General features: G+C 35.7%; 1 protein-coding gene across 3 annotated transcripts in view; it reads right to left on the bottom strand.

Annotated features, from left to right (window-relative positions):
* UBE2W (ubiquitin-conjugating enzyme E2W (putative)) overlaps positions 1-13,634 on the bottom strand; it is an 82,190-nt gene that overhangs the window by 13,541 nt on the left and 55,015 nt on the right. For all 3 annotated transcript variants that reach the window (XM_011937196.1, XM_011937197.1, XM_011937195.1), the window contains 2 exons: positions 11,327-11,482; positions 6,437-6,512 (listed from right to left, as the gene is read on the bottom strand). In XM_011937196.1, coding sequence (XP_011792586.1) covers positions 6,437-6,512; positions 11,327-11,482 — 232 coding nt within the window. The remainder of the gene's footprint in view (positions 1-6,436; positions 6,513-11,326; positions 11,483-13,634) is intronic.

Here is a 13,634-nt window from a genome sequence, read left to right as displayed (position 1 = left end):
TTATACATTGATAAACAAATTAGGTTTTATTCTTTCAGAAAAATAGTTCACACAAACCTTAAAATGATATGTTATTAGTACATTCTATTTAAAATAATAAACTGATATGACATGTTAGTACATATTCAGGATGTATTAATCTTAAGAGAATTATTTTATGGGCAACAAGTTCACATTGTAATGAGATAGGAGGTAAACTCCTGATCAACAGTGCCATGCTATTTAACACAGAATAATACACAATTTGTCTTTAGACTGTGAAGGAAGTAACCTTTCTTTACCAATGAGATACAATCTCCAAATCAATAAACAGTTAAGATTAATTTCCCTTTAGAAAATAAGCTTTCAGGCCGGACATGGTGGCTCACACCTGTAATCCCAGCACTTTGGGAGGCCAAAGCAGGCAGATCACTTGAGGTCAGGAGTTTGAGACCAGCCTGGCCAACATGGTGAAATCCTCTCTCTACTAAAAATACGAAAATTAGCTGGGCATGGTGGTACACACCAATGGTCCCAGCTACTCAGGAGGCTGAGGCAAGGGAATTGCTTGAACCCGGGAGGCAGAGGTTGCAGTGACCCAAGACTGCGCCACTGCACTCCAGCCTGGGAGACAGAGGGAGGCTCTGTCTCAAAAAAAAAAAAAAAAAAAAGGAAAGAAAATAAGCTTTCAGCAAGTACAGATACATATGCAAATGGGGTCATTATTTAATAACTTCCGGTAGTCTCAACACGTATGTATGTAACACAGACAACTTTAGAATTCATTATTTATTTTATAAAATGTCACGAAACATATCTGAAACGTTTATTCTGAGGACGTTATTCTTCAGAAGGAAGCTACATAAAGAAACTAAGACTGGTGGCCAAGAGTTGTGAAAGCACTCACGGAAAAAATTCTGAAATCCTAGCCAAAATATTTTACAAACTGTCTGATATAGTTTGGGTATCTGCCCCTTCAAATCTCATGCTGAAATGAGTGATCCCCCATGCTGGAGAGGGGCCTAATGGGGAGGTGTTTGGGTCATGGGGGCAGATCCCTCGGGAATGCCCTCCTTGCAGTCATTAGTTCACATGAGATCTGGCTGTTAAAAGAGTCTAGGACCTCCTTCCTCTGTCTCTTGCTCCCTCTCTTGCCATGTGACTTGCCTGCTCTCCCTTCACCTTCTACCATGAGTAAAAGCTTCCTGAGGCCTCACCAGAAGCAGATGCCGGCACTATGCTTCTGTACAGTCTGCCAAACTATGAGCCAAATAAACTTCTCTTCTTATAAATTAGTCTCAGGTATTTCTTTAGAGCAACACAAAACATTAATACACTATTTCATGTTAGAATTGATATACTGCTAATTAAAAACCAGTAAAATCTGACTTCTAAGCTGGGTAAACTCAGAGTATTCCAAACAGAATGGAGTTTAAAAATAAATTATCCCTAATTCATTAGATGCCTTAAAATAAATAAGAATAGTATCTTTAAGAAAACAAGTAGTTTATATCCTGTAAGGTTCACTCACAATTTTCTTGGCAATGCAAAGTGGCTCACGCCTGTAATTCCAGCATTTTGGGAGGCTGAGGTGGATGAACTGCTTGAGCCCAGGAGTTCAAGACCAGCCTAGGCAATATGGCAAAATCTTGCCTCTAAAAAAATACAAAAATTAGCCTGGCATGGTAGTGCATGCCTGTAGTCCCAGCTACTTGGGAGGCTGAGGCTGAGGTGGGAGGATCGCTTGAGTCTCAAGAGGTTGAGGCTGCAGTGAGCCATGATCCCTAGGCAACACCGTCTCCAAAAAAAAAAAGGGATGTTCTTTAAATTATTGTGGTACTTGGAACAGAGAACATATACTTGTTATGGATATAAAACAAACTTAGGAATATGAAGAAGTTCCTTAAAACATCACTTCTGCAATAGAGTAACAATAGGGTTGGTCCCTAAAACTAACACTAAAACTAATCATACTCAAATCTCTAAGCTAAAAGATGGCACTAAATTCTACCTAATATGTCAAACTACTGGGGATAAATTTTAAGGTGATACAAGATAACAATGCATACAATAAGAAAAGTGACAGATAAAATTCAATTTGAACATAATGTTATCTAGTTAACTACCAATAAACTTGTATCTCCACATATCATCTTTGACAGGTGGTAGCATAAATGCATCTTTATTAGCTTGTTGATTTTAGTATAGTGGGTTTCTGTAGAATGTGCTACCAAAATGATTACGGTATCTTTGTGAAGCTATTTTCCATATCTCAATCCCTGTTATGATACTACCCACCTAGTTTTGAAGAAACAAATGATCTATAACAGCTAGATCCACAGGGACTTGCAGGATTACAAATCCATGATGGCTACATGTAATCAAGAGTTTATAAGCAAATTCTAAGTATAGATACAGGTATGAGCCAAAGTCACGGCCATCCTTTTTCTAAATAGCAGGCCATAACTGAGAAGCAAAAAACTTATCCATTAGTAGAAAGAACATAGTTTGCTAGCCAGAAGAAAGTATTATTGGATACCAGGCCAGACTAACCCCCCAACCTAAACAAATAAATAAATAACTGAGTAAACCCATTTTGGATCAAGACAAATACAGGCCAACAAAAGGTGGTAAAAGAATGGTGTATTTAATCTCCTGGCTAAAGTATTTATGACAAGATAATGGCTTAAAGAAAAATCTAATATTAACCATTTATATTTTTCCTGGAACTTCAGAAGCCTTTACTAAAATTACACTTTCAAATATAACATACAAACTACCAGTTTCAAAGAGGTGACACCTACCATGGCTAACTTCACTGGGCTTCTGAGAAATGTAAATGAGAGAGAATTATATTAGAAGAAGGTCATTTAGTTTTCTCCTGAGAATAAAAACTATCATATAGTTTTCCAACTATCATGGAAACCCATCTCCTTGTATATCCCCAGAGACAGAAGACTAGAAAAAAAAGGAACACAGTAATATAGGTCAGTGGATATGAAGTGTATGCTACCTCCAAGAAAGAAAAAATATTTAGTTTTGTCTCTCAACAATTTAGGGAATTAAAATTTTCCTTTAATGAACTAATTGAAGAAATATTTCAAAGTAGGCAGACAACAGACTTGTTAATCAGCAGGAAACAGAAGCACAAACAGAGTAAAAGTTTAGACTCAGGAATTTAGTAAATGGTTTTGTAACTCCAAAAGGTAGTACAAATAAAAAAGTTCACAACACAGGTAAATCTATGGACAGCAACTATAAGGCAGGAAGAAAAGGAGTTTGATATTACTAGTCTGAGACAATTTTATGCTCCTGCCCTCTTGTAGTCTTTATACTGCTATAGAAATGTTCCAGCTGAACAGAATCAGAATGCAGTCCATGGTTTTTAAAAACCAGTATTCTTCTACATCTCCCCCAAATTACAGACTCATTTTGTTGGATATGCCATCTAAACATTATGCCAATTCATTTCCTATGAGCCTAGGTCTCTGAAACCAACCTTCAACAGAAGCCTTAAGTTACACGGGGTGAACATCCCTAAATCCAAAATCTGAAACTTTTTAAGCATCAAAATGACACCAAAAGTGGAAAATTCCAGACCTGACCTCATGTGACAGGTCAGAGTTAAAACTTTGTTTCATGCAAAAAATTATTTAAAATGCTGTATAGCTCCAGTGTGGTGGCTCATGCCTGCAATCCCAGCACTTTGGGAGGCTGAGGCAGATTGCTTGAGTCCAGGAATTTGAGACCAATCTGGGCAACATAGTGAAATCCCACCTATACCTCCTGCAAAATATACAAAAATTAGCTAAGCATGGTGGTACATTGCCTGTAGTCCCAGCTACTTGGGACACTGAGGTGGGAGGATCACCAGAGCCCGGGAAGTTGAGGCTGCAGTGAGCCATGATCGCACCACTGCACTCCAGCCTAAGTGACAGAGATTCTGTCTCCAAAAAAAAAAAAAAAAAAATGCAGTTTTGTATAAAATTACCCTCAGATTATGTGTTTAAGGTATATGTGAAACATACATAAATTTCATGTTTAGACTTGGCTCCCATCCCCAAGATAGCTCATTATGTATATGTAAATATTTGAGGAAAAAAAAAAAGAAATCCAAAACACTTCTGGCACCAACCATTTCAAATAAGGGATATTCAACATATAGTTTATAACTAACCATTCAATTTTCTAACACTTTAAGGAGAATGGTTCCAGCCAGCCACAAATCTGTCCTCCCCTCTGTGGAAAGCAAATCATTTATGAAATTAAGTTGTATATGCCTGATACTGACCTCAGAAAACAAATGGACCATACAACTAATGGACTTTAGTTGGCTGCCTCACTGAAATTATTTTTATGGTCTCACAAAGAGACACGTTCAAAAGATACTTTCTATCCTTCCCAAGAACAATTATCATGTCTGTTTTATGATACGGAACTTTGAGGCCTCAATCATTCATTTATTTGCGCATGGAACTGTAAGCAGATCTGTTTTCTAAGGAAGATTCTAGCCCTGAATCATAAAAAAAAATTCCTTAACCCATCTACATGCTGAGGTGAGTTGTCTATTTTGCATACCTATTTTGGTTAGGCTTCTTTATTTTTTTTTAACCCTATTCTCCCTGCTCAATTGATTATTCAAAGCATAAGAATCCCCTCCCACTCCCCAACTGCCTTAACTGGCAATGGCAATGAATAAATTTGCATTTCAAAGCAGGTATGACTTCAATTTCTTAGTGAACAGAAACCATAAAGGAATTTTGGAAAACACATTGATAGTCAACTTCAAGTAAGTAATAAAGAAATGTGCAGTCACTATCAATACAACTTTTTATTTAATATATCCAAAGACCTCTAAACACTAATGAGGTGACTTTTTACATGGTAATAAATCACTGTGTGGTAAGTAAGAACCTCAAAAGAAATAAATATAAGCTATGATGCATACAAAGACAATACTAGTGGGGTAAACTGACTGGCCTAATTCTTAAAGAATTCTAACTAATAATGTAGAAAACCACAAAGTTAAGCTGAGAGAAGTCTCTTTCAAGAACTTTAACACTGGTATCTGGCAGCTCAGCTTTAGCATGTCAGCAGAGTCCTCCTCTTATAAAATCAGGAAATGAAGTGAATTTCAGATTTGTTGTTTTTCATTAACTGTGACTCATCCTGCATCCAGCATCCAGGAAGTATATATATATAGTCATTAATCTAAACCAAACCTCTCTTGCCTCTTTGCTTAGATCTGGCAAACACCGACTCACCTTGACCCAAGTATGTCGGGAAGCACCACACAGGAGGACTGTGGAGCTTGAGACGTGAGGTATACAATTCCGCTTAGTTTCTAGAAACTGAAATGCTAAGTGTTTATAATTCTATAGAAGTGTTTATCCAATTCTTAGTAAGCCTTTGTTCAGTTTCTGAACTTTCTGCCTAGCCTTGAAAGTCACATAAAGAAACTGGCCTGTTCTGCAATCCTTTGAAAATTAGATGATGCTAAGAAACATCAAGAGTCCATATGTCTTGGTAACTAGGTGTTATACTGGAACTAAGCAGTATAACACTTAGAGCTAAGCAGAAAAAGATACGCTGACTTGTGGAAAGTTCTAATAAAAAAATTAATGTTATGCTTTTTATAAGTATATGATTATCTTTGATAAGATTACCCAAATTTACCTATAATGCCAGGACAAGCTATTATTCACATTGACTGTGACTGCTATTCTGATATATATATAGGAGAAGACAGCATGTGCTACACAGCTGAAATGCATTAAGTGAAGGAAAAAAAGTGAAGGAAAAGTTCAAAGAAGATTCTCTGTAGCCATCCTAGTTGGATGACAGAACAGTTGCTTTACCATCTCAATGTATAACAAATATTTCCATTCCTTGATTGCTATGAAACTCACTTTCAAAACAAAGTTGTTCCTTAAAGGGAGAATGGTGGAGGGGAATGATTCAAACATTCAGTGTTCAAGCAAGAGGAGAAAATTATTAAGAGAAAAGAACGGCCATCGCCAAGTCAATGAACCAAGGATATTTTAAACAGAATTATCTGTAAATGAAAAAAAAAAGTTTTATGTACCCGGGATTGGGGACCGGACTAGAACAGTCATAATTCAGGAGAATAAGAATCCAGTGCCTTTTAAAAATAGCTCATTTGCATTGAGGGGAGAGGTGAAAGAGGAAGGAATAACTTTAATCTGATTTATTGGAAAAACAAATTACTGTATGAACTTCAGACTATTTTACATTATGTGAAAGGTTAATGTGGTTTGAAAGTCTATTTTTTTGGTACTTCTTGGCTTACTTGGAGATTATGTGTCTCCAAACTACATAAATAACATACATATAACACCAATTATAGCTTCCCTTCTTTTCTCCAAGTCTTAACAGCAAATATATATAATCTTCAAATCAAAATGCTAAAAAGTTACTACAAATTCAAACTGCTTACCATGATACCACCATTTTGTTTTCTTTGGATTCTTGTTACATGTTCGCACATAAAAAGAATTATCTGGTGGTCGTCTCTGAAACAAAAAATAATTTAAATAGGTAAGTCGAAAAACAGAAAAACTAAGAGGGTGACAGTTTTAATAAAAGCTTAAGCAAAATTAACAGAATGCATAAAAAACATGTATCTAAAAGAATAAAAACTATAAATGTATTCCAGGAAATGTATATGCTTAACACCTAAATTTAAAAAAGGAATAATAAGGGTGTTTGAGTGTGGTCCGTGTTAGGTTCCAGCCTGGCCAACATGGTGAAACCCAGTCTCTACTAAAAATACAAAAAAATTAGCTGGGCGTGGTGGTGCGCGCCTATAATCCCAGCTACTTGTGAAGCTGAGGCAGGAGAATCGATTGAACCCAGGAGGCAGAGGTTGCAGTGAGCCGAGATCGTGCCATTGCACTCCAGCCTGGCAACAGAGTGAGACTCTTGTCTGAAAACCAACCAACCAACCAAACAAACAAAAAAATTAAATTAATTATAAGGGAAATTAAGAAGGACTGATGAGAAAAGGCAAATTCACATAATTTAACATAAATTCACATAATTTAAACATAGCCGGGAGTGGTGGTGGGCACCTGTAATCTCAGGTACTTGGGAGGCTGGGGCAGGACAATTGCTTGAACCCAGAAGGTGGAGGTTGCAGTGAGCCGAGATGGTGCCACTGCACTCTAGCCTGGGTGACAGAGTAAGACTCCATCTCAAAAAATAAATAAATAATAAAACAAAACAAAGGGCCAGGTGCAGTGGCTCACACCTATGTAATCCCAGCACTTTGGGAGGCCCAGGCGGGCAGATCACTAGGTCAGGAGATCGAGACCATCCTGGCTAACATGCTGAAACCCTATCTCTACTAAAAATACAAAAAAAAAAAAAAAAAAAAAAAAAATTAACTGGGCGTGGTGGCAGGCGTTTGTAGTCCCAGCTAACTCGGGAGGCTGAGGCAGGAGAATGGCGTGCACCCGGGAGTCGGAGATTGCAGTGAGCCGAGATTGCATCACTGCACTCCAGCCTGGGCGACAGAACCAGACTCCATCTCCTCCATCTCAAAACAAACCAAAACAAAATCAAAAAAACAGAAAAGTCTACTAAACTAGATTTGTCTGGAGAAGTATAACAACGTACACACCTCCACAAAGAACTATATTTTTACTGTAATAGGATACCATCAAAGATAGACCAGAAGATTCAGTTTCTAAACAGTATTTAAGAGAAAAAATGGGAAAAATATCTATTGGCATTTCTGCTGTAATTGGCCTTTCTGCTGAACATATGCCCTGACTAGAACAATATGAGAAATATATGGCAGCTCTGCAAGGGAGCTACCTCAGATAAAGCGATGCCAACAACACTGAAGATACATTATGGAAGAGATTTTTCCTGAAATCTGTTGGATACTGACTAGAGAAGAGAAAATGTATACCCTCTACAAAGACTTGGAAACATCAAATTTATATTAAAGCTATATTAAAGTTTATAGACACTATGATAGCTATCTTTAAGTCTCCTTTATGCCTTTCAGAATCACTCCAATAACTTGATTATTTTCCTATCATTAAATATTTTATAGTGTATATGCAGAATTTATTTTCAGACTTAAATCTGCTTAGTTAAGCTAATGAAAATGAGAGATTAAGGGAATCCTTTCCTCTACCTGAGGCTAATGAAAATAAGTGAATTTGGTATGACATCATTTAAGGAAAGTCTAACCAGAAAGCAATGGTGAGTAGGACTCTGTGATAGCAAGAAGGAAAACAGCTAGTCCATTTGGCATTTCTAAAACTCATATATGTAACTATCAGCCTAGTTGAGCCTCATAATGTTCTTATGTGTTAATATTAATAGTAATTTTATTTAACAAAAAGAAATATTAGAACACACGTTCCAAGTTAATCTGTGCACACAGTTTGAGAAAATTCCTAAAAAAATGAATATTATGAAATTAGATGCAAAAATGAATATTATAAAATTAGATGCCTGACTACTTCAAGGAAGGGCTAATTCTACAAAGTCAAATCTATGTTCATATGGAATTGGTATTACTAGAGCAAATAATTTCACAAACTCATTTTAGGTATGTACTGATTAGAACCCAAGAATCATCAGAAAAGTCTTCAAAAAATACATATTTAGAAAAAAGAAATACTCAATTCTATTTGCTTAAATCATTTATCTCCCTGACAAGTGATCAGGGAGATACAGTTCTTGGAAAAGAAACTATACAAAAGATGTCTTACAAAATTGTTTCAGGAATGGAATACAAACTGAAAAGTTTGAACAATGTAAGTATATTATAAAGGCATGCGAACAAAGTGAAATTTACCGAAAGGCCTGTGATCTCAGTATCAGAAATTATCTTTAATCCACTGCAATCTAATGGCATACTGGATTTAAATACCTTCAGCTTATGGAACCACTCCTGATTGTTTAAAAGGAAACTGGAATGAAAGAATTATGACTAAAATTCCAAACACCTAAGGTAAAATATTTTAATAGTAGTAGAATTAACAAAGTAAAGCCCATAGAACCATGTTCACTACAGAATAAAGTTTACCTGTTTTAATAGTAAAACATGTAGGTAGGTATTTAAAATACTTTTCTTTTTTCTTTGAGACAGATTCTTGCTCTGTTACCCAGTTTGGAGTGCAGTGGCATGATATCAGCTTACTGCAACTTCAGCCTCCTGGGATTAAGCAAGTCTTGTGCATCAGCCTCCCAAGTAGCTGGGACTACAGGCATGCGCCATCACACCCTGCTAATTTTTCTATTTTTAGTAGACAGGGTTTAGCCATTTTGCCTAGGCTGGTCTCGAATTCCTGGCCTCAAGTGCTCCACCCCTCTAGGCCTCCTAGAGTGCTAGGATTACAGGCATGAGCCACTGCACCTGGCCTAAAACACTTTTTAAGGTTTCTTTGGAGCTAGATCCTCTCAATGCCAAACCAAATTTTCCTCTTCATCTTTGTAACTTACCACTTAGCACAGTAAAAGTAGCACACACTGGGTTCCTAGTAAATGTTTTTTGAATTTTATTGTATTTTGTGGAAATCTTGATTTCCAGATTATCTTGATTAAACATATTATACAACTATTACAGTAAAAATATAGTTTATTACTGCTTTAAATAGAATAATTAGTCTTATACTAAGTATGCAAGAAACACTAGTAGCAGACAACTGGAGTGTAAGGGGAATGGTGAGGGTTAGAGGAAGATGAAGGAAGTATACAGAATATAGTCATTCTCTAGTTTTTAATAATAAGTCATTATATTGAAATGTAAAAATCTAGTCATAAGGCACATGCAAGACTATGTACAGATATCACTGACATTCATCTCTTAATAACTTTCTTACTAAATCCTGTCGTTACCAGCTCACCTTTCTACAGTCTTTAAGCATAACAGGAACACAGAAGGCCTTGTACCCACAAACTGCTTTGCCCTACACATAAAAGTTTAAAACGTGTCTGTGTGTTGGGACTGGGTAAGAAGAGAAAATGTGACAGCAATAAGCAACAAATGAGTAAAAAAACAAACAAACAAACAAAAAAAACAGTTTAACCCATTATTTCACATGCTGTGGCTTAGAGTGCTTCAGATTCTAAATAACCTATCATTTAACAATGAACTATTATCTTAAAAGTTCTCCAAATACTAGTTTACTAAAAATGACATTCAATTCAACTTGGAGAAAAGGGAAGAAAACTGTAAAACACAAAGAGCTCCCTAACCTCTGCCCTAGCTGTTTAAAACAGAATGCAAAAGGAAACCCTCATGGGGATTTAAGAGGGGTTTTAAAATGTAGAAATACATAAATGTTATGCTATACTAACCCTTAAGCAGGAATGACAAGAGGGTCAGAAGTGCACAGAGGATTCAGACACATTTAAAGGGTATCCTAAACTTATATTTTTAATTTTTAAAATATTTTAAAAATTTATTTTATTATTATTTTTTTGAGATGGAGCCTCACTCTGTTGCCCAGGCTGGAGTATAGTGGGGTGATCTTGGCTCACTGCAATCTCTGCCTCTTGGGTTCAGGCGATTCTCCTACCTCAGTCTCCTGAGGAGATGGGATTACAGGCATACACCATCACACCCAGTTAATTTTTATATTTTTAGTAGAGACAAAGTTTCACCATGTTGGCCACGTTGGTCTCGAACTCCTGACCGCAGGTGATTCACCCGCCTAGGCCTCCCAAAGTGCTGGGATTACAGGTGTTGAGCCACCATGCCCAGCCTACATTTTAAATTTAATAAGTGATTTTTTTCTTTCTGTTTTTTTTTCCCCCTCCATGTCCATTAGACATAGAATCTGTGGATTAATAAAGGAGAACAGGAAGAAACGTCCTGAAAATTCTACTGGTAAACTAGTCTTCCTCCTTCAACCTAATCATTAGGACAGGAAAGCTCTGGTTCCTGAAAAATTTCCTGAAACAGGTTGATAGGGTGGGAGCTGGCAGAAGGGAGAAGGAAGCTATGATGCACTTTTCTGAGGCTTTCCATTGTGAAATCTACAAAAGGAACTTCTTGTACACGTTTACCCTGTGCATGCTTTTGGGAATAAAATCAGATTTAAGAACATACCGTACATTTCCTGTTTAAAAAAATATAAAACAGTAAATCTGACTTCTACCCCGTTCAACATGTAAAAGTTCTATTTGGAATGAAAGGTATCAAAATAACTTTTGAATTTATTACTAAACATGACATTCCCCATAATTTTAAAATAAAAAGCGTAAGTCCTTCCTCTAAATAAAAAGAATTACGTATTAAAATTGTTTATCTACTTAAACTGAAAGAAGAGATATTATCTGGAATAATTCTGAAAAGTCCTACCTTTTCCTTGCAGCTGGAAAGCATGCTAATAATGCTAAGACAAACTGATTGGACTGAGAGCGCTGGGGACCAGTCTTCTGTTAGAATGGATAAACAGATATGACCATTGCTATAAACATGAGGATGAACAGGAATATTTTCACCAGTAAACATGACCTAAGAGAGAATAAAATTCCATTAAAACTCAAATATTCTCTATTACCAAAAACTAAAATATTCTCCACATATAACAAGTATTGATTATAAAAAAAAAAACAAAAAACCAACAAAATCAGTGCCAGGAACATGATAAACAACTGCTTATTTGTTTACTCTCATTAACTCAGTAAGTATTGGTTTCACTGAATGAATAACCACGTAGTAGGGAAAAGAAGCCACATTATTTTTTATTTAGGTTATTTTTGATAAATTATCCTTAAAAATTCTAAACTACTACGTATTTTTCACTAGTGAAAGACAACTACATTTATAAGAATGATTTTTCAAATTCTCTTCATTGCTCTCTGCATATAAAAATCAAGTATGTTAAAATTCCAAACAAAAATATTCAATTTTGGGAAAATATGAATGACAGGTGGTAGGAACACTCCTACTACTACTACCTGTTAACAATGCTAGCTCTAAGGTGCATGTGGCAAAGGGAAATGATTGCTATACATTCCACCTTGTCTAAACTTACACATCCATTATGATGGGCACAAGTTACTAGCTGTTAATCAGTAAATACCTACGTGCCTAGATGAAAAATACAAAAGTTGACCAAGTCTCCCAATCTGCAGTTCTACTCTCCTTTTCTTTTTACTCAATTCTTCTAACACTACTTTTCCTTTCTCTATCTTGTCTCAGCGATGTTTTGAATGGTAATAAATCTATTATTTCATTCCTTTGCTCTAATAATTCAACAAATATCTTACAGTAGTTTTTCTTAAACTTATTTACCTAAGCAAATAGGCAGGAGAATAAATTCATGTATCCTGAGGAATCTGTAAACATAGCCCAAAGTTGCTCAAAGAAAGCAGACGTCTTATGTTTACACTGTGTACTGTATTTATTCTGCAGGTTAGCAGTAATTCTTAATTCCTGACCTTGCCAAAAAAACAAACAAAAAAACAAAAAACAAAAAAACCACATAGCTGGAATATCTGCTTAAAAATAAATTCCAGTGTCCTACTTTCACAGATTCTGATTTAGTAAGTATAATGAGATTTTTATAGAACTCATCAGATATAAACCAATAATTCCTAAATCAGATTTACAGTATCTCTCTCAGCCCTGCAAAACACCTCATACCAAGTACAGCAGAATATCAGTAAGGAGAAATCTTACCTTAAGTTGTAGCAGAAACAATAAAAGATATACAGTATTGCTTTAGGCATACCCTTTTTTCTCTTTATAGAGCAGAAAAAAGAACCAGTGAGGTAAATATGAATAGAATAAGGTATGCTATAGTTTAATATGGAATATGTTATAGGAAATTACCATAAGCTAAGGTTTTATATATATTTTCAATATCTAGCTATGAATCTGATTTTGTTACAATTTTACAAAGATTTACATGTTAATAAAGCAGTCTTTCATATGAGTGGGAGTCTTCTAATGTTTCAGATATATTAACCTATGGGACATATTTCCTTGACTAAGACTAGATAAGACAGCAAAAAGCATTTTTTCCCCAAAGGAACGATTTTCCATACTTGTATGTATTTCTTTTCTTTAAATTCTGGACATCAACCCTCTATTCCCACTAATTAAAAAAAAAAAGCTAAAAAAGAAAAGTAACGTCTCAAAATAAGAGAAATCAAGTCACTTACCCTACCTAACTGCAGAAGACTCCCTGAAAGGACTTTGACTTTGTAATGGCTATGCTCTAAGCATGCCATTTATCTCAATTACATCTATCGGTGCTAGTAGCCTCTTAATTACTTTTTGCTAAAAAAAAATATTGTTCTGTAAAAAAAAAACAAACGCTTAAATGGTCTTATAGTTCCACAATGGAGCCTGTCCACAAGTGTTTTTTAGTGAAATTTTATTTTTAATAAATATGAACTATAGTTTATTACATCATATGCATCTGATATTCCCATGTGTTGTAGATGTACAGAATGGGAGTTTACAAATCTTAAGGACATATGCCTTGGGGTATTCATTTTGCCATAAAAAGCCATCTGATAAGTAGGATATTTTCATTAAAACACAAGCAATACTCAAGAGTTTTTTCTTTGGCCACGATTATTTTTTTTTAAAGATATTTTTCGGTGTGGCTCATGCCTGTAATCCCAGCACTTTGGGAGGCCGAGGTGGGTGGATC

Source organism: Colobus angolensis, unplaced genomic scaffold, assembly GCF_000951035.1.
Source record: "Colobus angolensis palliatus isolate OR3802 unplaced genomic scaffold, Cang.pa_1.0 Scaffold16, whole genome shotgun sequence".
NCBI classification, from domain to species: Eukaryota; Metazoa; Chordata; class Mammalia; order Primates; family Cercopithecidae; genus Colobus; species Colobus angolensis.
This window is presented reverse-complemented; position numbering and strand designations above follow the sequence as displayed.